At 49.6% G+C, this 26,239-nt stretch overlaps 1 protein-coding gene across 2 annotated transcripts in view; it reads left to right on the top strand.

Moving 5' to 3' along the window:
• Positions 1–24,220: 24,220 nt before the first annotated feature.
• ccn2b (cellular communication network factor 2b) overlaps positions 24,221–26,239 on the top strand; it is a 6,226-nt gene continuing 4,207 nt past the window's right edge. For both annotated transcript variants that reach the window (XM_084153009.1, XM_084153010.1), the window contains exon 1: positions 24,221–24,383. In XM_084153009.1, coding sequence (XP_084009135.1) covers positions 24,330–24,383 — 54 coding nt within the window. In that variant the 5' untranslated portion in view covers positions 24,221–24,329. The remainder of the gene's footprint in view (positions 24,384–26,239) is intronic.

The raw sequence follows: 26,239 nt of genomic DNA on the forward strand, positions 1-26,239 counted from the left end.
TCCTCCAGACATGGCATTCAGTGTCTGTGTCCCCAATGGCACCCTATTCCCTACAGTTGAAGTCGGAAGTTTACATACACCTTAGACAAATACATTTACAACTCAGTTTTTCTCACAATTCCTGACATTTAATCCTGTTAGGATCACCACTTTATTTTAAGAATGTGAAATGTCAGAATAATAGTAGAGAGAATTATTTATTTCAGCTTTTATTTATTTCATCACATTCCCAGTGGGTCAGAAGTTTACATACACTCAATTAGTATTTGGTAGCATTGCCTTTAAATTGTTTAACTTGGGTCAAACGTCTCGGGCAGCCTTCCACAAGCTTCCCACAATAAGTTGGGTGAATTTTGGCCCATTCCTCCTGACAGAGCTGGTGTAACTGAGTCAGGTTTGTAGGCCTCCTTGCTCGCACACGCTTTTTCAGTGCTGCCCACACATTTTCTATAGGATTGAGGTCAGGGCTTTGTGATGGCCACTCCAATACCTTGACTTTGTTGTCCTTAAGACATTTTGCCACAACTTTGGAAGTATGCTTGGGGTCATTGTCCATTTGGAAGACCCATTTGCGACCAAGCATTAACTTCCTGACTGATGTCTTGAGATGTTGCTTCAATATATCCACATGTTTTTCCTTCCTCATGATGCCATCTATTTTGTGAAGTGCACCAGTCCTTCCTGCAGCAAAGCACCCCCACAGCATGATGCTGCCACCCCCGTGCTTCACGGTTGGGATGGTGTTCTTCGGCATGCAAGCTTTCCCCTTTTTCCTCCAAACATAACGATGGTCATTATGGCCAAACAGTTCTATTTCTGTTTCATCAGACCAGAGGACATTTCTTCAAAAAGTACGATCTTTGTCCCCATGTGCAGTTGCAAACCGTAGTCTGGCTTTTTTATGGCGGTTTTGGTGCAGTGGCTTCTTCCTTGCTGAGCGGCCTTTCAGGTTGTGTTGATATAGGACTTGTTTTACTGTGGATATAGATACTTTTGTACCTGTTTCCTCCAGCATCTTCACAAGGTCCTTTGCTGTTGTTCTGGGATTGATTTACACTTTTCGCACCAAAGTACATTCATCTCTAGGAGACAGAACGCGTCTCCTTCCTGAGCGGTATGACGGCTGCGTGGTCCCATGGTGTTTATAATTGCGTACTATTGTTTGTAAAGATGAACGTGGTACCTTCAGGCGTTTGGAAATTTCTCCCAAGTATGAACCAGACTTGTGGAGGTCTACAATTTTTTTTCGGAGGCCTTGGCTGATTTCTTTTGATTTTCCCATGATGTCAAGGAAAGAGGCACTGAGTTTGAAGGTAGGCCTTGAAATACATCCACAGGTACACCTCCAATTGACTCAAATGATGCCAATTAGCCTATCAGAAGCTTCTAAATCCATGACATCATTTTCTGGAATTTTCCAAGCTGTTTAAAGGCACAGTCAACTTAGTGTATGTAAACTTCTGACCCGCTGGAATTGTGATACAGTAAATTATAAGTGAAATAATCTGTCTGTAAACAATTGTTGGAAAAAATTACTTGTGTCATGCACAAAGTAGATGTCCTAACCGACTTGCCAAAACTATAGTTTGTTAACAAGAAATTTGTGGAGTGGTTGAAAAAACGAGTTTTTTATGACTCCAACCTAAGTGTATGTAAACTTCCGACTTCAACTGTATATAGTGCACTACTTTTGACCAGGGCCCTGCAGTGTCATTGATCGTATCCAATCCAAACCAAATCAGTATTCACAAGCAACAGCTGCAATAACAGTGGAGATAGCCTTCACCGTTCCAAATGTAACGTGTCACTGGACAGTAATGTAGGTTTGAACTGCAAACAGTGCAAACAAGCCAAATAATCCTAAATGCCAGGAAATATAGGTCAGTGAGTACAGAACTCTACTCAGAGGGTGTCCCTTTATCTCTTTTTTGGGAGATAAAGGGACACTTTTTTAGACCTATAGGAAATATAGGTCAGTGAGTAACTCTACTCAGGGGTGTCTTATTTTCTCTTCGGTCTGTCGTTGTATTGCTTTCGTAATGTTTCCCTCTAGTCATGCTCCTTTATGGCTGTGAGGTAAGATAAGTCCCTGTTGACTTTCGGCCACCATCCATCTCTACTTTATCCCCAGAGTTGGTCTCTCTTCACAGTGACTCCTCTCATCCTGGCTCTGTCGGGCCTGATGTGAGATTATCGTACAATGGGTCGATCCCACATGGTACCATATTCCCTATCGTACAATGGGTCCATCCCACATGGTACCATATTCCCTATATAGTGCACTACTTAGGATCTGACCCCATGGGGCTCTGGTCAAAACTAGTGCACTTAATGGGAAATGGGGGGGGGGGGGGCATTTGGGATATACCCCCAGTCTCTCTTTTGACATGAACAGCCCTTGGATGTTTCAGACTGCAGCTTACTGCACTTTAACACTTTAACGAGCTGCAGCTAGCACCCTCACTCCAGTTCTGACTGACTCACGAATCCTCTCCAGCATCTCCTCTGTTCTGACTGACTCACCAATCCTCTCCAGCATCTCCTCTGTTCTGACTGACTCACCAATCCTCTCCAGCATCTCCTCTGTTCTGACTGACTCACCAATCCTCTCCAGCATCTCCTCTGTTCTGACTGACTCACCAATCCTCTCCAGCATCTCCTCTGTTCTGACTGACTCACCAATCCTCTCCAGCATCTCCTCTGTTCTGACTGACTCACCAATCCTCTCCAGCATCTCCACTGTTCTGACTGACTCACCAATCCTCTCCAGCATCTCCTCTGTTCTGACTGACTCCCCAATCCTCGCCATCATCTCCTCTGTTCTGACTGACTCACCGATCCTCGCCAGCATCTCCTCTGTTCTGACTAAATCTCTGTTTCCTCCTCCTCCTCCTCCTCCTCCTCCTCTTCCTCTTCCACCTCCTCCTCTTCCTCCTCCACCTCCTCCTCCTCCTCCTCCTCTTCCTTCACCACTAAAGCAGCAAATAGATACAGTAAATACAGAGCTCAAAGAAACACTGAGTCAGCCGAGATTTCCCAAACTCCTTTGGGATTAAAGGGGAACGTGGGGTTAAGAGCAACATTCCAACCTCTGGTGGCGCTCATCCACTCCATGCAACCCAAAGCGGCACGAGGCGAGGCGAGTCCCTCCCAATCTGACTGCCGTTAGAGCCAAGTCAATCTCAGGTCGAGTCCCTCCCAATCTGACTGCCATTAGAGCCAAGTCAATCTCAGGTCGAGTCCCTCCTAATCAGATTGCCATTAGAGCCAAGTCAATCTCAGGTCGAGTCCCTCCCAATCTGACTGCCATTAGAGCCAAGTCAATCTCAGGTCGAGTCCCTCCTAATCAGATTGCCATTAGAGCCAAGTCAATCTCAGGTCGAGTCCCTCCTAATCAGATTGCCATTAGAGCCAAGTCAATCTCAGGTCGAGTCCCTCCTAATCAGATTGCCATTAGAGCCAAGTCAATCTCAGGTCGAGTCCCTCCCAATCTGACTGCCATTAGAGCCAAGTCAATCTCAGGTCGAGTCCCTCCTAATCAGATTGCCATTAGAGCCAAGTCAATCTCAGGTCGAGTCCCTCCCAATCTGACTGCCATTAGAGCCAAGTCAATCTCAGGTCGAGTCCCTCCTAATCAGATTGCCATTAGAGCCAAGTCAATCTCAGGTCGAGTCCCTCCTAATCAGATTGCCATTAGAGCCAAGTCAATCTCAGGTCGAGTCCCTCCTAATCAGATTGCCATTAGAGCCAAGTCAATCTCAGGTCGAGTCCCTCCCAATCTGACTGCCATTAGAGCCAAGTCAATCTCAGGTCGAGTCCCTCCTAATCAGATTGCCATTAGAGCCAAGTCAATCTCAGGTCGAGTCCCTCCCAATCTGACTGCCGTTAGAGCCAAGTCAATCTCAGGTCGAGTCCCTCCTAATCAGATTGCCATTAGAGCCAAGTCAATCTCAGGTCGAGTCCCTCCCAATCTGACTGCCATTAGAGCCAAGTCAATCTCAGGTCGAGTCCCTCCTAATCAGATTGCCATTAGAGCCAAGTCAATCTCAGGTCGAGTCCCTCCCAATCTGACTGCCATTAGAGCCAAGTCAATCTCAGGTCGAGTCCCTCCCAATCAGATTGCCATTAGAGCCAAGTCAATCTCAGGTCGAGTCCCTCCTAATCAGATTGCCATTAGAGCCAAGTCAATCTCAGGTCGAGTCCCTCCTAATCAGATTGCCATTAGAGCCAAGTCAATCTCAGGTCGAGTCCCTCCCAATCTGACTGCCATTAGAGCCAAGTCAATCTCAGGTCGAGTCCCTCCTAATCAGATTGCCATTAGAGCCAAGTCAATCTCAGGTCGAGTCCCTCCTAATCAGATTGCCATTAGAGCCAAGTCAATCTCAGGTCGAGTCCCTCCTAATCAGATTGCCATTAGAGCCAAGTCAATCTCAAGTCGAGTCCCTCCCAATCTGACTGCCATTAGAGCCAAGTCAATCTCAGGTCGAGTCCCTCCTAATCAGATTGCCATTAGAGTCAATCTCAGGTCGAGTCCCTCCCAATCTGACTGCCGTTAGAGCCAAGTCAATCTCAGGTCGAGTCCCTCCTTGTGAGTTATGTTCCTTCTCCTTCACTTTTCTGCACTTTTCCAAGCTGGGAACACGCCCTCCAAAAATGTGCAGTTATCCATTTCCTCTCATGAAGAATGGAGAATGCCCAATATATCAATTCATCCCTGGTCTTTCCATGGCCATGGGTTAGTGTATAGATACAGTAGAGGCTAACTTCATTTATTAAGCTAGCGAGTGAAGGGGTGAGGGAGTGAAGACTCCAAAGGCCCCAGAACTCCAACCACAGCTATTCACAGTGCTATGGCTGACGTCATATCGCGTGTCTCTCCACGGGCTTGAAATGAACGGGACCACCCCAGAGCTTTGGTGGGGTTCCCCCACAGGAATAGAACATGAATGTCAACCTCCATAATTCACAGATATCTTTTTGAAATAAAAGCTTAGCAGGGTCTTCCCCTCCACCGCTAAGACAATGTGGGCTGTGAAAGGGAGGCGTGGAACAACAGTAACAGGGATGTAGATATTATCTTTAGAAAGGAACAGACAGTTTATCATGAATGTACTTTAGTTAATGCAAAAGTATTGTTATCCATCTAAGCACATTAGCACAACATAATTTATTAAATGTAAAGCACGTACATAATCATACATAGCGTATCCTATTTGATGTATAACAAGATGATGTGTAACCACGTGCATTTCATAGTGGAGTTGATAATACCAGCATAAGCACTATGATATGCAAAAGTAACACAGGGTTACAAACAGTGGGGAGAACAAGTATTTGATACACTGCCGATTTTGCAGGTTTTCCTACTTACAAAGCATGTAGAGGTCTGTCATTTTTATCATAGGTACACTTCAACTGTGAGATACAGAATCTAAAACAAAAATCCAGAAAATCAGATTGTATGATTTTTAAGTAATTAATTTGCATTTTATTGCATGACATAAGTATTTGATCACCTACCAACCAGTAAGAATTCTGGCTCTCACAGACCTGTTAGTTTTTCTTTAAGAAGCCCTCATGTTCTCCACTCATTACCTGTATTAACTGCACCTGTTTGAACTCGTTACCTGTATAAAAGACACCTGTCCACACACTCAATCAAACAGACTCCAACCTCTCCACAATGGCCAAGACCAGAGAGCTGTGTAAGGACATCAGGGATAAAATTGTAGACCTGCACAAGGCTGGGATGGGCTACAGGACAATAGGCAAGCAGCTTGGTGAGAAGGCAACAACTGTTGGCGCAATTATTAGAAAATGGAAGAAGTTCAAGATGACGGTCAATCACCCTTGGTCTGGGGCTCCATGCAAGATCTCACCTCGTGGGGCATCAATGATCATGAGGAAGGTGAGGGATCAGCCCAGAACTACACGGCAGGACCTGGTCAATGACCTGAAGAGAGCTGGGACCACAGTCTCAAAGAAAACCATTAGTAACACACTACGCCGTCATGGATTAAAATCCTGCAGCGCACGCAAGGTCCCCCTGCTCAAGCCAGCGCATGTCCAGGCCCGTCTGAAGTTTGCCAATGACCATCTGGATGATCCAGAGGAGGAATGGGAGAAGGTCATGTGGTCTGATGAGACAAAAATAGAGCTTTTTGGTCTAAACTCCACTCGCCGTGTTTGGAGGAAGAAGAAGGATGAGTACAACCCCAAGAACACCATCCCAACCGTGAAGCATGGAGGTGGAAACATCATTCTTTGGGGATGCTTTTCTGCAAAGGGGACAGGACGACTGCACCGCATTGAGGGGAGGATGGACAGGGCCATGTATCGCGAGATCTTGGCCAACAACCTCCTTCCCTCAGTAAGAGCATTGAAGATGGGTCGTGGCTGGGTCTTCCAGCGTGACAATGACCCGAAACACACAGCCAGGGCAACTAAGGAGTGGCTCCGTAAGAAGCATCTCAAGGTCCTGGAGTGGCCTAGCCAGTCTCCAGACCTGAACCCAATAGAAAATCTTTGGAGGGAGCTGAAAGTCCGTATTGCCCAGCGACAGCCCCGAAACCGGAAGAATCTGGAGAAGGTCTGTATGGAGGAGTGGGCCAGAATCCCTGCTGCAGTGTGTGCAAACCTGGTCAAGACCTACAGGAAACGTATGATCTCTGTAATTGCAAACAAAGGTTTCTGTACCAAATATTAAGTTCTGCTTTTCTGATGTATCAAATACTTATGTCATGCAATAAAATCCAAATTAATTACCAAATCATACAATGTGATTTTATGGATTTTTGTTTTAGATTCCGTCTCTCACAGTTGAAGTGTACCTATAATAAAAATTACAGACCTCTACATGCTTTGTAAGTAGGAAAACCTGCAAAATCGGCAGTGTATCAAATACTTGTTCTCCCCACTGTATGCTTCAGATTTGACAGTTTGTGTTTTACCAAGATGGCCGGACACAGCTGATGAAACACAAGTTTACTGGAATCCTCTGTCCATCCGAACGGGACGTGGGACAGCAGAGGAAGGGCTTGGAAAGTTTCACAGAAGAAGGAATGCTAAAATGTGTTGGGCTCATCCTGGTTCAGGCGCAGAACCTGAACCAAGGGGAAGGGCTGGAGGCTGGACTTAAACCTGAACTTGAACCAAGGGGAAGGGCTGGATGCTGGACTTAAACCTGAACTTGAACCAAGGGGAAGGGCTGGATGCTGGACTTAAACCTGAACTTGAACCAAGGGGAAGGGCTGGAGGCTGGACATGAACATGAACTTAACCAAGGGGAAGGGCTGGAAGCTGGACATGAACATGAACTTAACCAAGGGGAAGGGCTGGAGGCTGGACATGAACATGAACTTAACCAAGGGGAAGGGCTGGAAGCTGGACATGAACATGAACTTAACCAAGGGGAAGGGCTGGAGTCTGGACATGAACATGAACCAAGGTGAATGGCTGGAGGCTGGACATGAAAATGAATGAAGGGGAAGGGCTGGAGGCTGGACATGAACATGAACCAAGGGGAAGGGCTGGAGGCTGGACATGGTTTACTGGCTTGGCTTCCACTGAGGATAAAGGGCCCTTACCGGCTGACTGTTGGGTCTGACTGCTGGACAAGTGTGGATGGGATGTGGAAACAAGTGTGGATGGGATGTGGAAACAAGTGTGGATGGGATGTGGAAACAAGTGTGGATGGGATGTGGAAACAAGTGTGGATGGGATGTGGAAACAAGTGTGGATGGGATGTGGAAACAAGTGTGGATGGGATGTGGAAACAAGTGTGGATGGGATGTGGAAACCAGTGTGGATGGGATGTGGAAACCAGTGTGGATGGGATGTGGAAACAAGTGTGGATGGGATGTGGAAACCAGTGTGGATGGGATGTGGAAACCAGTGTGGATGGGATGTGGAAACCAGTGTGGATGGGATGTGGAAACAAGTGTGGATGGGATGTGGAAACCAGTGTGGATGGGATGTGGAAACCAGTGTGGATGGGATGTGGAAACAAGTGTGGATGGGATGTGGAAACAAGTGTGGATGGGATGTGGAAACAAGTGTGGATGGGATGTGGAAACAAGTGTGGATGGGATGTGGAAACAAGTGTGTGTGTGCATTCATACATGACTGCATGTGTGTCTGTGTGTGTATGAGAAACACACAGAGAAGGTATTGTTGTCTGGGATGTGGGATATGTGTCAGTGTGTGTGTCTGCTTTAGGGACGATCTCTGCGTGGAACATCTGTGGTGCAGACTGGAACCCCTTGTCTGTCTGTCCTACCAGCATCCTGTGACAGGGCTGGCTGTGTGGAAGGACAGACCGATGATCTGGAATGGGCGGACATCACCCCAACATTCTATTTCCCCACTACAGAGGCACACGGGAGAAGAATCGCTCTCTTTGACAAGCTGAACCAAAAATAATACATCCCTAAAGCACCACCTTGATTGAAACAGCAGAGAAACCCAACAATTTGAAAAATAGTTTGAAAAATATTTTATATGATATTTCTTTTCAGCTCTATAGTCAACCAATTTGATAAATTCAATAAATATATCACTTTCCAACATAAAAACAGTTCATCCATTCCAAAGTGTTAACATTCTAGAACATGGGAAGGCGAAGGAGAGGTGATGTGCATTTCTTAAGATTGACATACATGTTCCATCATCTACAGGAGTACACACGTACCTGATCAATAATCTACAGGAGTACACACCTACCTGATCAATAATCTACAGGAGTACACGTACCTGATCAATAATCTACAGGAGTACACACGTACCTGATCAATAATCTACAGGAGTACACACCTACCTGATCAATAATCTACAGGAGTACACACGTACCTGATCAATAATCTACAGGAGTACACACCTACCTGATCAATAATCTACAGGAGTACACGTAACTGATCAATAATCTACAGGAGTACACACCTACCTGATCAATCATCTACAGGAGTACACACCTACCTGATCAATCATCTACAGGAGTACACACGTACCTGATCAATAATCTACAGGAGTACACGTACCTGATCAATCATCTACAGGAGTACACGTACCTGATCAATAATCTACAGGAGTACACACGTACCTGATCAATAATCTACAGGAGTACACACCTACCTGATCAATCATCTACAGGAGTACACACGTACCTGATCAATAATCTACAGGAGTACACACCTACCTGATCAATCATCTACAGGAGTACACACGTACCTGATCAATAATCTACAGGAGTACACACCTACCTGATCAATCATCTACAGGAGTACACACCTACCTGATCAATAATCTACAGGAGTACACACCTACCTGATCAATAATCTACAGGAGTACACACCTACCTGATCAATCATCTACAGGAGTACACACGTACCTGATCAATAATCTACAGGAGTACACGTACCTGATCAATAATCTACAGGAGTACACACGTACCTGATCAATAATCTACAGGAGTACACACCTACCTGATCAATCATCTACAGGAGTACACACCTACCTGATCAATAATCTACAGGAGTACACACCTACCTGATCAATAATCTACAGGAGTACACACGTACCTGATCAATAATCTACAGGAGTACCCACATGCATGCATATAAATAACCATATAAATACAGAAACATCCAGGCCCAGCCTAGGGGTCAGATATAATCTATGCAGAAATGTTAAATAGATTAATTTCTTCTGAACAGAATTGGACACTTTGTACATGTTTTTCCAGATATTTTCCCATGTTTCAGGAGAAAGGTGGACAGCACAATTGTACACCGTAGCATACAGAAGATCTGGGGTTATTAAGGGTTTTATAAAGTTGACTAGCTAATAGATGTGTGTCTTTTGGACTTAAACATTTCAATACGTTTGTTTTCCAGTTCATATTTTTTTTGGGGGGGGCTTTACTCCAAGGTAGTTAACTCCTTCTGGAGACCATTTGAATGGGAGGGAGGCAATACTATCATTGTGAATGTGTATGTTTAAAAGCATTGCCTCCGATTTGCCCCAATTGATCTTATAGCCAGATAGCTTACTAAAATAGCTGATTATTTCTAGTAAATGCTGAAGTAATATCTTGGGATTCGGTACTGTCAGCAGCATGTCATCTGCATAGAGGCTTAGTTTGACAGTCTCGTTACCTATTTGAATTCCTTGTATCCTTTTTTCATCTCTGAGTAAGCAGGCTAAGGGTTCTAAAGACAGGATGAAGAGCGAAGGTGAGAGAACGCACCCTTGGCATGTTCCTCTGTGGAGGGTGAAGGCGTCTGACATCAGACCACTAGTCTGGATTTTGCGTAACAGGTACGTGCAGTGCTTGACTTGGACTGAAATAGGTGCTAGTACCATTCATATTAAGGTGGAGGAACTCTGCAATGTTTTAAAGCCAATATTCAAAATGAGATGGGAATCTCTGCAGGTGAAAAGACTACAGAGCTACAGATACTGTATTGAGTGAATCAATGATTCTGGAAAACTGGAACTAAAGAAAGGCTAAATTTAGTCAGCTGTCTTCAGGTACCTGGTGCCCAACATTACCAGACGATGCCACAGAACACCAGCTAACCACAGCTATGGGACAAAGAGTCCTTCTCAAACATTCTTAAGGCAAGGGAGGAGGGAGAGGTAAAGGGGGAGAGAGAGAAAGAGGCAGAAAGTGAGGATGCGTCCCAAATGCCACCCTATTCCCTATAGTGGGAAACAGCCATAGGTCTCTGGTCAAAAGTAGTGCACTACAAAGGGAATAAGGTGCCATTTGGGACGCAAACTGAGGCTGGACAAGCGTGTGAGGAATGTACCAGAGCTTCAAAACAACATCCTGAGGGAGAAGCAGCAGAGATGGAATTCAGGCTGCCGGGCGGTGGAGGGAGTGGAGGGGAAGGAGCTCTGTCCAGGAGCCCTGCCTGCGATCTATTTTTAGAACGTCCACCTCACTTCATTAAAAACGGGATGCTTTCATAACCCCAGCAGGTCTCCTCGAGGGCGGACATTCTTTTAGGCAAAATAACCAGAGCCTGAGAAGGATGTGAGGATGGGATGAGGGGAGGAGGGGAGGAGGATGGGAGGATGGGAGGAGGGGAGGAGGATGGGAGGATGGGAGGAGAGGAGGATAGGATGAGGGGAGGAGGGGAGGAGAGGAGGATAGGATGAGGGGAGGAGGGGAGGAGGATGGGAGGATGGGAGGAGGGGAGGAGGATGGGAGGAGGGGAGGAGGGGAGGAGGATGGGAGGAGGGGAGGAGAGGAGGATAGGATGAGGGGAGGAGGGGAGGAGGGGAGGAGAGGAGGATAGGATGAGGGGAGGAGGGGAGGAGAGGAGGAGAGGATGAGGGGAGGAGGGGAGGAGAGGAGGATAGGATGAGGGGAGGAGGGGAGGAGGGGAGGAGAGGAGGATAGGATGAGGGGAGGAGGGGAGGAGGAGAGGATGAGGGGAGGAGGGGAGGAGAGGAGGATAGGATGAGGGGAGGAGGGGAGGAGGGGAGGAGAATGGGATGAGGGGAGGAGGGGGGAGGAGGATGGGAGGATGGGAGGAGGGGAGGAGGGGAGGAGAGGAGGATAGGATGAGGGGAGGAGGGGAGGAGAGGAGGATAGGATGAGGGGAGGAGGGGAGGAGGGGAGGAGAGGAGGAGAGGATGAGGGCAGGAGGAGAGGAGGATAGGATGAGGGGAGGAGGGGAGGAGAGGAGGAGAGGAGGAGAGGATGAGGAGGGGAGGAGAGGATGAGAGGATGAGGGGAGGTGGGGAGGAGGGGAGGAGAGGAGGATAGGATGAGGGGAGGAGGGGAGGAGGGGAGGAGAGGAGGATAGGATGAGGGGAGGAGGGGAGGAGAGGAGGATACGATGAGGGGAGGAGGGGAGGAGGGGAGGAGAGGAGAGGAGGATAGGATGAGGGGAGGAGGGGAGGAGGGGAGGAGAGGAGGAGAGGATGAGGGGAGGAGGGGAGGAGGGGAGGAGGATAGGATGAGGGGAGGAGGTGAGGAGGGGAGGAGAGGAGGAGAGGATGAGGGGAGGAGGGGAGGAGGGGAGGAGGATAGGATGAGGGGAGGAGGGGAGGAGGGGAGGAGGATGGGAGGATGGGAGGAGAGGAGGATAGGATGAGGGGAGGAGAGGAGGATAGGATGAGGGGAAGATGGGAGGAGGGGAGGAGAGGAGGATAGGATGAGGGGAGGAGGGGAGGATGATGGAGGAGAGGAGGATAGGATGAGGGGAGGAGGGGAGGAGGGGAGGATGATGGGAGGATGGGAGGATTGGAGGATGATGGGAGGATTGGAGGATGGGAGGATGGGATGAGGGGAGGATTGGAGGATTGGAGGATGGGATGAGGGGAGGATTGGAGGATTGGAGGATGATGGGAGGATTGGCGGATTGGAGGATGGGAGGTTGGGAGGATGGGAGGATGGGATGAGGGGAGGATGGGAGGATAGGATGAGGGGAGGATGGGATGATGGGAGGATGGGATGAGGGGAGGATGGGATGAGGGGAGGATGGGATGAGGGGAGGATGGGAGGATTGGAGGATGATGGGAGGATTGGAGGATGGGAGGATGGGATGAGGGGAGGATTGGAGGATTGGAGGATGATGGGAGGATTGGAGGATGGGAGGATGGGATGAGGGGAGGATTGGAGGATTGGAGGATGATGGGAGGATTGGAGGATGGGAGGTTGGGAGGATGGGAGGAGGGGAGGATGGGATGAGGGGAGGATGGGATGAGGGGAGGATGGGATTAGGGGAGGATGGGATGAGGGGAGGATGGGATGATTGGAGGATGGGATGATTGGAGGATGATGGGAGGATTGGAGGATGGGAGGATGATGGGAGGATTGGATGAGGGGAGGATGGGAGGATGGGATGAGGAAAGGATGGGAGGATGATGGGAGGATTGGATGAGGGGAGGATGGGATGAGGGGAAGATGGGATGAGGGGATGATGGGAGGATGGGAGGAGTGGAGGATAGGATGAGGGGAGGAGGGGAGGCGGATAGGAGGAGAGGAGGATAGGATGAGGGGAGGAGGGGAGGAGGGGAGGATGATGGGAGGATGGGATGAGGGGAGGATAGGATGAGGGGAGGAGGGGAGGATGATGGGAGGATGGGATGAGGGGAGGATGGGAGGAGGGGAGGATGATGGGAGGATGGGAGGAGAGGAGGATAGGATGAGGGGAAGATGGGAGGAGGGAAGGATGGGAGGATAGGATGAGGGGAGGATGGGATGAGGGGAGGATGGGATGATGGGAGGATGGGAGGATGGGAGGATGGGATGAGGGGAGGATGGGAGGATGGGATGAGGGGAGGATGGGATGATGGCAGGATGGGAGGATGGGAGGATTGGATGAGGGGAGGATGGGAGGATTGGAGGATGATGGGAGGATTGGAGGATGGGAGGATGGGATGAGGGGAGGATGGGAGGATTGGAGGATGATGGGAGGATTGGAGGATGGGAGGATGGGAGGATGGGATGAGGGGAGGATGGGATGAGGGGAGGATGGGAGGATGGGATGAGGGGAGGATGGGATGATGGGAGGATATGATGAGGGGATGATGGGAGGATAGGATGAGGGGAGGATGGGATGATGGGAGGATGGGATGATGGGATGAGGGGAGGATGGGATGAGGGGAGGATGGAGGATGGGATGAGGGGAGGAATGGGAGGATGGAGGATGGGGAGGATTGGAGAGGGATGATGGGAGGATTGGATGAGGGAGGATTGGAGGATGGGATGATGAGAGGATGGAGGATAGGGATGATGGGAGGATAGGATGAGGGGAGGATGGATGATGGGAGGATGAGGAGGATGGGATGATGGAGATGGTGAGGGATGGGATGGGATGAGGGGAGGATGGGATGAGGGGAGGATGGAGGAGGGGAGGATGATGGGAGGATGAGGAGTCTTCAGGCTCTGTTCCTCAGTTCTGATGCGGAGGATGGGGAGGAGGTGGAGGCATTGCGTCTTGTCTGCATGGAGGATTGGATGAGGGGAGGATGGGAGGATGGGATGAGGGGAGAATGGGAGGATGATGGGAGGATTGGATGAGGCGGAGGATTGGAGGATGGGATGATGGGAGGATTGGAGGATAGGATGAGGGGAGGATGGGATGAGGGGAGGATGGGATGAGGGGGGGATGGGATGATGGGAGGATGGGATGAGGGGAGGATGGGATGAGGCCTTGCCACCACACGGGACTGAAGGGTCTGGTTACGTCCCAAATGGCACCCTATGACCTGTATGGTGCACTACTATTGACCAGAGTCCTATTGGCCCTGGTGTCCTATTGGTCCTGGAGTCCTATTGGTCCTGGAGTCCTGTTGGTCCTGGAGTCCTATTGGTCCTGGAGTCCTGTTGGTCCTGGAGTCCTATTGGTCCTGGAGTCCTGTTGGTCCTGGAGTCCTATTGGTCCTGGAGTCCTATTGGCCCTGGAGTCCTATTGGCCCTGGAGTCCTATTGGTCCTGGAGTCCTATTGGTCCTGGAGTCCTGTTGGTCCTGGAGTCCTATTGGTCCTGGAGTCCTGTTGGTCCTGGAGTCCTGTTGGTCCTGGAGTCCTGTTGGTCCTGGAGTCCTGTTGGTCCTGGAGTCCTATTGGTCCTGGAGTCCTATTGGCCCTGGAGTCCTATTGGTCCTGGAGTCCTATTGGTCCTGGAGTCCTATTGGCCGTAGAGTTCTATGGGCCGTGGAGTCCTATTGGTCCTGGAGTCCTATTGGCCCTGGAGTCCTATTAGTCCTGGAGTCCTATTGGTCCTGGAGTCCTATTGGCCGTAGAGTCCTATGGGCCCTGGAGTCCTATTGGTCTTGGAGTCCTATTGGCCCTGGAGTCCTATGGGTCCTGGAGTCCTATTGGTCCTGGAGTCCTATTGGCCGTGGAGTCCTGTTGGTCCTGGAGTCCTATTGGTCCTGGAGTCCTATTGGCCCTGGAGTCCTATGGGTCCTGGAGTCCTATTGGTCCTGGAGTCCTATTGGTCCTGGAGTCCTATTGGTCCTGGTCTAAAGTAGTACACTATATAGAGAATAGGTTACCATTTGGGACACAGGCACCCTGAGGCCTGTTGTCTCTGTTTCTGCAGACTCTTTGAGTTGCTGCCCGCATTAATTCACTGAATTATTCAATGTAGGCATTGGGAATTTTATTTGGGCGGGGTGGACTTTTCCCCCCATCAGTTCTCTGTGGTTCTCTCTAAACTGCTAGCTACTCATGCTCCTGCACGGGCAGAAATATAGTTTGACAAGAGGGTTCATATTTGTGTTGCAGCAAACAGTCCAAAGTTTACCACCATTAAAACCAGCTCTGACTTCCTCTTATCTCTCTCAGACTTCACCTCAATAAGCCCTCGATGCCCCCCCCCCCCTTCCAATGAAAGGGCACCATGAGTGAAACCTGAGACAACATCGCACACAGAGCGATCTTTAGTTCTGTGACCCGCCCTTCTCATACACACTATACAGTTGGGTCCACACTTTACGAGCTCTCAATAAAGTTGGGTGGTACTTGAGCAGGTCAGACACTCCGTCACTGACGAGAACAAAGCTCCTCAGGGCTCCCAAATGGCACCCTATTCCCTATGTAGTGCACTACTTTAGACCAGAGAATGGCACCCTATTCCCTATGTAGTGCACTACTTTAGACCAGAGAATGGCACCCTATTCCCTATGTAGTGCACTACTTTAGACCAGAGAATGGCACCCTATTCCCTATGTAGTGCACTACTTTAGACCAGAGAATGGCACCCTATTCCCTATGTAGTGCACTACTTTAGACCAGAGAATGGCACCCTATTCCCTATGTAGTGCACTACTTTAGACCAGAGAATGGCACCCTATTCCCTATGTAGTGCACTACTTTAGACCAGAGAATGGAACCCTATTCCCTATGTAGTGCACTACTTTTGACCAGGTCCCATAGGGCAGTGCAGCGAGGGAGATGAGAGGGAGACCCACCTTCCTGCACCGTGTGAGAAAATACACTATTTTATCACCTCAGCAGTAACTAAATCGCCCTGCCTGGACCGTTTTTTATTTGTTTCTGTATTACTGTATTGAGTCCTGTGTTTGTGTGTTTGCTGCCTTGTCCAGTTCAGACTCAATTAGAATAATATTGACATACATTTGGTGTTCCATTTCAAAGGGGTTTGTCTGGATCTGGGAGGGAGGGAGGGAGCAGTCAGAGGCTGGGTGGGTGGGTGGGTAGAAGTCAGAGGCTGGGTGGCTGGGTGGGTGGGTCGGTAACAGTCAGAGGCTGGGTGGCTGGGTCGGTAGCAGTCAGAGGCTGGGTGGGTGGCTGGGTCGGTAGCAGTCAGAGGCTGGGTGGGTGGCTGGGTAGCAGTCAGAGGCTGGGTGGGTGGATGGGTAGCAGTCAGAGGCTGGGTGGGTGGGTGGGTAGGTAGCAGTCAGAGGCTGGGTGGGTGGCTGGGTAGCAGTCAGAGGCTGGGTGGGTGGATGGGTAGCAGTCAGAGGCTGGGTGGGTGGGTGGGTAGGTAGCAGTCAGAGGCTGGGTGGCTGGGTGGGTGGGTAGAAGTCAGAGGCTGGGTGGGTGGCCGGGTGGGTGGGTGGGTTGCAGTCAGAGTCTGGGTGGGTGGGTGGGTGAGTAGCGGTCAGAGGCTGGGTGGGTGGATGGGTAGCAGTCAGAGGCTGGGTGGGTGGGTGGGTGGGTCGGTAGCAGTCAGAGGCTGGCTGGGTGGGTGGGTGGGTCGGTAGCAGTCAGAGGCTGGGTGGCTGGGTGGGTGGGTAGAAGTCAGAGGCTGGGTGGGTGGATGGGTGGCTGGGTAGAAGTCAGAGGCTGGGTGGGTGGATGGGTGGCTGGGTAGAAGTCAGAGGCTGGGTGGGTGGGTGGGTGGGTGGGTCGGTAGCAGTCAGAGGCTGGCTGGGTGGGTGGGTCGGTAGCAGTCAGAGGCTGGGTGGCTGGGTGGGTGGGTAGAAGTCAGAGGCTGGGTGGGTGGATGGGTGGCTGGGTAGAAGTCAGAGGCTGGGTGGGTGGATGGGTGGCTGGGTAGAAGTCAGAGGCTGGCTGGCTGGCTGGGTAGCAGTCAGAGGCTGGGTGGCTGGGTGGGTGGGTAGAAGTCAGAGGCTGGCTGGGTGGCTGGGTGGCTGGGTAGAAGTCAGAGGCTGGGTGGGTGGCTGGGTAGAAGTCAGAGGCTGGGTGGGTGGCTGGGTAGAAGTCAGAGGCTGGGTGGGTGGCTGGGTATCAGTCAGAGGCTGGGTGGGTGGGTGGCTGGATGGGTGGATGGGTAGAAGTCAGAGGCTGGGTGGGTGGATGGGTAGAAGTCAGAGGCTGGACGGGTGGCTGGGTAGAAGTCAGAGGCTGGCTGGCTGGGTGGGTATCAGTCAGAGGCTGGCTGGGTGGGTAGAAGTCAGAGGCTGGGTGGGTGGCTGGGTGGCTGGGTAGAAGTCAGAGGCTGGCTGGGTGGATGGGTGGCTGGGTAGAAGTCAGAGGCTGGCTGGGTGGATGGGTGGCTGGGTAGAAGTCAGAGGCTGGGTGGGTGGATGGGTGGCTGGGTAGAAGTCAGAGGCTGGATGGGTGGCTGGATATCAGTCAGAGGCTGGCTGGGTGGGTGGGTGGGTCGGTAGCAGTCAGAGGCTGGGTGGCTGGGTGGGTGGGTAGAAGTCAGAGGCTGGGTGGGTGGATGGGTAGAAGTCAGAGGCTGGTTGGATGGGTGGGTGGCTGGGTAGAAGTCAGAGGCTGGCTGGCTGGGTGGGTGGCTGGGTAGAAGTCAGAGGCTGGCTGGGTGGCTGGATAGAAGTCAGAGGCTGGGTGGGTGGCTGGGTATCAGTCAGAGGCTGGCTGGGTGGGTGGCTGGATGGGTGGATGGGTAGAAGTCAGAGGCTGGGTGGGTGGATGGGTAGAAGTCAGAGGCTGGTTGGATGGGTGGGTGGCTGGGTAGAAGTCAGAGGCTGGCTGGCTGGGTGGGTGGCTGGGTAGAAGTCAGAGGCTGGCTGGGCGGCTGGATAGAAGTCAGAGGCTGGGTGGGTGGCTGGGTATCAGTCAGAGGCTGGCTGGGTGGGTGGCTGGATGGGTGGATGGGTAGAAGTCAGAGGCTGGGTGGGTGGATGGGTAGAAGTCAGAGGCTGGATGGATGGGTGGGTGGCTGGGTATCAGTCAGAGGCTGGGTGGGTGGGTGGGTAGAAGTCAGAGGCTGGCTGGGTGGGTAGAAGTCAGAGGCTGGGTGGGTGGGTGGGTGGGTATCAGTCAGAGGCTGGGTGGGTGGGTGGCTGGGTAGAAGTCAGAGGCTGGCTGGGTGGGTAGAAGTCAGAGGCTGGGTGGGTGGCTGGGTGGGTATCAGTCAGAGGCTGGGTGGGTGGCTGGGTAGAAGTCAGAGGCTGGGTGGGTGGGTGGGTGGGTAGAAGTCAGAGGCTGGCTGGGTGGGTAGAAGTCAGAGGCTGGGTGGGTGGGTGGGTGGGTAGAAGTCAGAGGCTGGCTGGGTGGCTGGGTAGAAGTCAGAGGCTGGGTGGGTGGGTGGGTGGGTGGGTGGGTAGAAGTCAGAGGCTGGGTGGGTGGGTAGAAGTCAGAGGCTGGGTGGGTGGCTGGGTAGAAGTCAGAGGCTGGGTGGGTGGGTGGGTTGAAGTCAGAGGCTGGGTGGGTGGCTGGGTGGGTATCAGTCAGAGGCTGGGTGGGTGGCTGGGTAGAAGTCAGAGGCTGGGTGGGTGGGTGGGTGGGTAGAAGTCAGAGGCTGGGTGGGTGGGTGGGTGGGTTGAAGTCAGAGGCTGGTATGTCCATGTAAGATCAAGAGCAGCTCAATCTAAATCATCCCAAGGTTGTTGTTGTTGTTGTTCTCTACTTGGCTGTTTGGTCCGTAGTCTTTCGTAGATAAAAAAACTCCCACTGCTTTTCACTTATTATTCAGGTTCCTTATTTTTCATGAGTGTTAAAGTGTCAGTCCATGTAAAATAATAAGAACTGCAAAGTCTTTGTTTAATCACATTGTGATCCAGAGATTTCCGGGGTAAGACTTACAGCGAGAATGTACTGTAGATTTAGAATTTACTGAATTAATAAAACACTATTTTCTCTATGAAACAGAAAGAAATGGAACTGGATCCAAACACACTTTTTCACAAGTTGGGAATAATGTTGTTTTGCCTTGCACTAGTTCTGATTGTGTGGAGCCGTCGGTCTCATAGTCCAGGGTATACAATGCACCAAACATATGCTACGCCCCAAATGGTATCCTATTCCCTTAATAGTGTACAATTTTTTACCAGGGCCCTGGGATGCAGGGTTCCGCACGATACGGTAAGCATCGTGGGCCAAAAGTTCCCCTCCCTGTCAGAAGGAAAATCACGGGTTGTCATCTCGTTCCCAGACGACAGGCGTTAACTGTGAACGTCGTGAAGGAAACCCACAGAACCAGATGAGGCCCAACTCCACTTTCTGTTCATCTCAGCAGGAACGTTACCCCGACGTAATCAGATTGTCCGGCAGGCTCCGATCACACGGCTGGGCTCTGGCTGAGGAGCGCTCCGCCCTCCGCCCTGCCTCACTGGCTAATCCTTCTCTAATAACGCTGGTCAGCTTCACTAACAGGTGAGGTCATCAGGCATGGAGGAAATGCGAGTCAGCTGAGATAAAAGACTGTGAGAGAGGGAGGTTGACTGTATGAGATCATGACCTAGTAATGCGTCCCAAATGGCACCCTATGCCCTACAAAGTGCACTACCCTATTCCCCTATTCCCTATTGGCCCTGGTCAAAAGTAGTGCACTATATAGGGAATAGGGTGCCATTTGGGACAGCCCTGAAGTCTGCTCTCCATCTCTTCTCCTCCACAGGAGGTCCAGGAAGCCCCCTGATGATAAGCCCTGTTGGCCCTCACACTTTGCTGCCTGCCTGAGATATGAGCTGAAGGGGAGGGAGCCAACTCCACCCAACCCAACACAGATTAATCTCGAAGGATGTTGATGTCTCACGTCGCTGTAAGTAATGAAGGATGAATGTTTTTCTCTGACTGGGACCGCTACAGTGTTAGCGTCAGTAAGTCGGCAACGAACGGCTTCCAAAGGGCTCTGAAAAGTGTTGACTTTGTGATGAAGACTTAGGATGCGTCACAAAGGCCGTGGAGGCTGAGAGCAGAGGCTGAACGGTAGGCCTGGCATGCGTCCCAAATGGCACCCTATTCCCTTTATAGTGCACTACTTTCGACCAGGGCTCCATAAGACTCTAATAAAAAGTCAGGCACTAAATAGGGAATAGGGCGTCATTTGTCACGCAGCCTTAGTTCCAGCAGGGACCTGGGTGTTTGGTCTCGGTCGGTGCGTTCAAGCCTTCGACTGTTGGCTGGTGTGAGTCACCAGAGCGCCGTGGTGCAGACACAAGCATCAGGCAGAGAGGAGAGCATAGCCAAACACCTCATTCCAAATGGCACCCTATTCGGCACCCTATTTCCCATATAGCGCACTACTTTTCACCAGAGACCATAGGGCACCGTTCATTATTAACACAGGAAGCAATTAACTCCCCTAGATCCTGCCATAATAAGTCTATGAGTCAAAGTGTTTATTTTGAAGCCAAGTTGGATGACTTTACAGGCACTGAGGTCAGGGCAGATGTCACCTCAATCAAATCTACACCCACTAGGCTCCATCCTGGGTGCCAAGAATCAACTTCAGAGTGGAAACATACGGGGATATAAATGTGGGCAATGATCATATGTGCAGACAAAGGAAAAAAAAGCATGAACAACACATTGCAACGGGTTACTGTTGGTTATATACCTGGCCTGTTTGTTCCCTTGCTCCACTCACTGACTTAAAGAGCCTGTACTGTCTCAGTTTAGTCTCCCAGGACCTCACCTCGTGTATAAGAAACCCCTGTTGTAGATCGGACACAGTAGGAATGTTTATTTTTGGTTAAATCCCCCCACTTACACACAAAAGATGTGACCTTCTCCCTCCCTCTCGCTCTGTGATATGACCGTTGTAGTCTCTGAAATCCCAGACCTAGGGCAGCAACAGCACTAACGTTAAGCCAGAACATTGGTACGTTGTGGGAGGCAACACATCCGTCCTTCCAGAGAGACTATGAGCAGCGTGGTGTTGGCCTCCTGGTGGCCATGTGTGGTACTACAAAAACAAGTGGAGTGAATTACAGTGTGTGGGGAAGTTTGTGATGCGGTCAATGAATGGCAACAAAAGCGAATAAATCGTAAACATGGGCTAAACACACACACACACACACACACACACACACACACACACACACACACACACACACACACTACAGCATTCTACTGATGTTATCTAGTAGTGAATCGTAAACACTGAGTACCAGTGAACCAGCTTGTGCTACCTAGTGATCTGGCATCATTGCTTGTTTACCTTACGATGATCCAGGTTTTAGTGTGTTTATCATTCTTAAATAAGTTGCAGGCTTCGGATGTTATCCTTGCCTGTTGCATGGTAGAGGGTGCTCTTCCTCATATAAATAGCAACCGTTTGAGCTATTATGCGAGAAAGGGAGGGCGGGGGGGAGGGAGGGAGGGAAGCATTGCGTTACAAACCGAGTTAGCTTGTTCTCGTTCATTATGTTCTCAAATACGACCCCTGGTGTGACTGTGCTCGCTGTGGCGTTTGGGCAAACAGAACCTCTTGACTTTCTAGGTAGACACACAAAACTTCACGAGGTCGTCATGCTCCAGGAAATAGCTGCTGGCCGGGCAAGATGGAAGAAAACAGAGCACAACATTGACTTTTCCCTTCCCCGTGTGTGTTTCCTATTCCCCTTCCCCGTGTGTGTTTCCTATTTCCCTTCCCCGTGTGTGTTTCCTATTCCCCTTCCCCGTGTGTGTTTCCTATTTTCCTTCCCCGTGTGTGTTTCCTATTTCCCTTCCCCGTGTGTGTTTCCTATTCCCCTTCCCCGTGTGTGTTTCCTATTTCCCTTCCCCGTGTGTGTTTCCTATTTCCCTTCCCCGTGTGTGTTTCCTATTCCCCTTCCCCGTGTGTGTTTCCTATTCCCCTTCCCCGTGTGTGTTTCCTATTTCCCTTCCCCGTGTGTGTTTCCTATTCCCCTTCCCCGTGTGTGTTTCCTATTTCCCTTCCCCGTGTGTGTTTCCTATTCTCCTTCCCCGTGTGTGTTTCCTATTCCCCTTCCCCGTGTGTGTTTCCTATTTCCCTTCCCCGTGTGTGTTTCCTATTCCCCTTCCCCGTGTTTGTTTCCTATTCCCCTTCCCCGTGTTTGTTTCCTATTCCCCTTCCCCGTGTTTGTTTCCTATTTCCCTTCCCCGTGTGTGTTTCCTATTCCCCTTCCCCGTGTGTGTTTCCTATTCCCCTTCACCGTGTGTGTTTCCTATTTCCCTTCCCCGTGTGTGTTTCCTATTTCCCTTCCCCGTGTGTGTTTCCTATTCCCCTTCCCCGTGTGTGTTTCCTATTCCCCTTCCCCGTGTGTGTTTCCTATTTCCCTTCCCCGTGTGTGTTTCCTATTTCCCTTCCCCGTGTGTGTTTCCTATTCCCCTTCCCCGTGTGTGTTTCCTATTCCCCTTCCCCGTGTGTGTTTCCTATTTCCCTTCCCCGTGTGTGTTTCCTATTTCCCTTCCCCGTGTGTGTTTCCTATTCCCCTTCCCCGTGTGTGTTTCCTATTTCCCTTCCCCGTGTGTGTTTCCTATTTCCCTTCCCCGTGTGTGTTTCCTATTCCCCTTCCCCGTGTGTGTTTCCTATTTAACACCTGACAAGTGAGGAGTGGAGTGGACAGGCTGTTCTTGACTTTCAATCACCCTGTTTTTACTACTATGTGAGGACATGACAGACCGTTTTATCCTCTACAGTGGGTTTTAATGCGCTCATGGTTCATTTACATAGGATGTCATGACAGACATCTCCCCTCTGGTGGTTAGAAACACCTGAGCATTACTCTGTACTGGCAATCTTTCATATCATCTCTCTCTTTCTCTGTCTCTCGCTCTCTCTCCCTCCCTCTCTCTCTCTAAGAACTCTCAAAACGATAGCTGTTGCACAGTGTTTGTCTTGGAGTTGAACGTCCCATGTTTGTCCTCTATGCTTAAACCGATGCTCTTCTTCAAACTATAAGCTACCTTGACTAAAGCCTCACTTCCTATTCATACAAAAGACCTCTGTGGCCCCGGCGCTATCTGTAGACTACCTCTAAGAAAGGTACAGACCCCTGACCCTGGTGCTATCTGTAGACTACCTCTAAGAAAGGTACAGACCCCTGGCCCTGGCGCTATCTGTAGACTCCCTCTAAGAAAGATACAGACCCCTGACCCTGGTGCTATCTGTAGACTCCCTCTAAGAAAGATACAGACCCCTGGCCCTGGTGCTATCTGTAGACTCCCTCTAAGAAAGGTACAGACCCCTGACCCTGGCGCTATCTGTAGACTCCCTCTAAGAAAGATACAGACCCCTGACCCTGGTGCTATCTGTAGACTCCCTCTAAGAAAGGTACAGACCCCTGGCCCTGGTGCTATCTGTAGACTCCCTCTAAGAAAGGTACAGACCCCTGACCCCGGCGCCATCTGTAGACTCCCTCTAAGAAAGGTACAAGAGGAGAGGCACAGTGTGGGAAAAGACCAAGATGACAAATGACAATGATTTACGGTCCAGATCAGACATTGGCAGACAGTGAGCGATGCCCTCTTCTAAATAGGTGACCATTCCCTGTTGCTGTGTGTCTGTGCAGCATTTCACCTGTAATCACCTGTTGACTGTTACTATTAGGCTGGTCTCAGTGTGTTATTCAAGGTTTATATCATGTGAACAACATTGATACTTTGTGTGCATCTCAAATGACGGCCTATACCCTACATAAAGTAGTACACTACTTTTGACCAGAGCCCTATGGGACGCAATCTTTACCATGTTATTACCCCTGGTTATTACATAATAATCCTTCCCCAATATCCATGCATTTTAATTCCAAATTCATAATCACAGTGAAGTTGATGTAGGCTATTTTTGGTCTGAATGGTGGCCAAAATGAACAATGTTCTCCTTTAGTCCATGTCAAATTAGACTCACAAACATTCTTGTCTGTTCATGATTTAGGACGTAAAAAACCCCCACCTGGCTGAAACAGTAGGTTGATTGAGGGTGATGCCTGTCTAAAAACAGCTCTCCTCTCAGGAATTAGGAAAAAGAAAGCCATCTGGAATTTGAATATTTTGACCCCTTTGGGTCGCGTGGCATAACTCTTGTTTCCTCGGCTACACCCCGCCTCGCGGTGTATTTAAAGTAGGGGTTCTCTTGTCCATGCCTCAGTGGAGCCCTGCAGCGAGTCAACGAACGACTACCGAGTGAGAGAAAAGGGAAACTCCTGTCTGTGTGTCTGTCTCACTGAACGAAAACAAACGTGTTGGACTGAATGCGCACGCTGTTGAAATAAACGACGCAAACAATGTGTGAGGGAATTATCACCAGAATTACTCTTCTTCTGCTCATCATCTGCTCGGTATGTTTTTACATGTCATATAATATATCAACAAAGTGCTGGATTTTTGATTTATATACATTTATGTAACTTTGTCATCACTTTGCATTTGATGCAATAATAGCCTATTCTTTCTCTCATTGTTATATGATTTGTATTGTCTTCACTGATATGTATTATTTAGTTATGTAAAATTAAAATTTTAAGTACAACTTTTGGGAACGCATTGTGCAGTTTTAGCGGCTGAAACATCCCATGGGGGTGTGGTCTCACCATGGGGGTTTGGTCTCAGTGCAGTTCTGTAAAGTAGCCTACAGCAGCTCCTTAAAGTAGCCTATAGCAGCTCCTTAAAGTAGCCTACAGAAGCTCCTTAAAGTAGCCTATAGCAGCTCCTTAAAGTAGCCTACAGCAGCTCCTTAAAGTAGCCTACAGCAGCTCCTTAAAGTAGCCTACAGCAACTCCTTAAAGTAGCCTACAGCAGTTCTGTAAAGTAGCCTACAGCAACTCTATAAAGTAGCCTACAGCAGCTCCTTAAAGTAGCCTACAGCAACTCTATAAAGTAGCCTACAGCAGCTCCTTAAAGTAGCCTACAGCAGTTCTGTAAAGTTGCCTACAGCAGCTCCTTAAAGTAGCCTACAGCAGCTCTGTAAAGTAGCCTACAGCAGCTCCTTAAAGTAGCCTACAGCAGCTCTGTAAAGTAGCCTACAGCAGATCCTTAAAGTAGCCTACAGCAGATCCTTAAAGTAGCCTACAGCAGCTCCTTAAAGTAGCCTACAGCAGCTCCTTAAAGTAGCCTACAGCAGCTCCTTAAAGTTGCCTACAGCAGCTCCTTAAAGTAGCCTACAGCAGTTCTGTAAAGTAGCCTACAGCAGTTCTGTAAAGTAGCCTACAGCAACTCTATAAAGTAGCCTACAGCAGCTCCTTAAAGTAGCCTACAGCAGCTCTTTAAAGTTGCCTACAGCAGCTCCTTAAAGGAGCCTACAGCAGCTCCTTAAAGTAGCCTACAGCAGATCCTTAAAGTAGCCTACAGCAGCTCCTTAAAGTTGCCTACAGCAGCTCCTTAAAGTAGCCTACAGCAGCTCCTTAAAGCAGCCTACAGCAGCACCTTAAAGCAGCCTACAGCAGCACCTTAAAGCAGCCTACAGCAGTTCTGTCAAGTAGCCTACAGCAGCTCTGTAAAGTAGCCTACAGCAGCTCCTTAAAGCAGCCTACAGCAGTTCTGTCAAGTAGCCTACAGCAGCTCCTTAAAGTAGCCTACAGCAGCTCTGTAAAGTAGCCTACAGCAGCGCTGTAAACAATCATAGGTGATGACAAAGTAGTGTTGTTTTAATTGGGTGTCACTGTTACTAGAATTATTGGATTCAAATGGGCTATGTTCTTGGGTGTGTCTTACTCGTTGCTACTTAAACGATGATGTGAGTACAGAGATGCAGAAACAAATAGTAGTTATAGGCTCCTAGTTGGACGTAGAGCCCACAATTTAGTGCCAAATTGTTAATGACCGAGTTAATCCAGGTTATGTTAATCCTTTATCGCTCAAATGTTTTAAACATCTGTTCTTAGAATAAAACATGTCGATTTGACAGCATTTGAGTAGCCTGTATTGATTTCCTCTTCCATCCTTAAGTCTCTTTTATATATTTTTTATATTTGTACAAAGGTAATGCTGTATGTAATACCAGTGTCTGTCACTCTCCATAGAAACTCTCTCCATAGAAAAGTCTACTAGAATTGATTTGCCTACATCGAGTCAAGTGTCTCCATCTTGTGGCAGTAAAATGTATTACAAGTGAGGTGTTACAAAACGCGAAGAAGCCACAAACGACATTCTCTGCTTCTTTGACACACAGTATAGACCACAGGAGGTTGGTGGCACC

The sequence above is a fragment of the Coregonus lavaretus genome (assembly GCF_964263955.1).
Source record: "Coregonus lavaretus genome assembly, chromosome: 3".
NCBI classification, from domain to species: Eukaryota; Metazoa; Chordata; class Actinopteri; order Salmoniformes; family Salmonidae; genus Coregonus; species Coregonus lavaretus.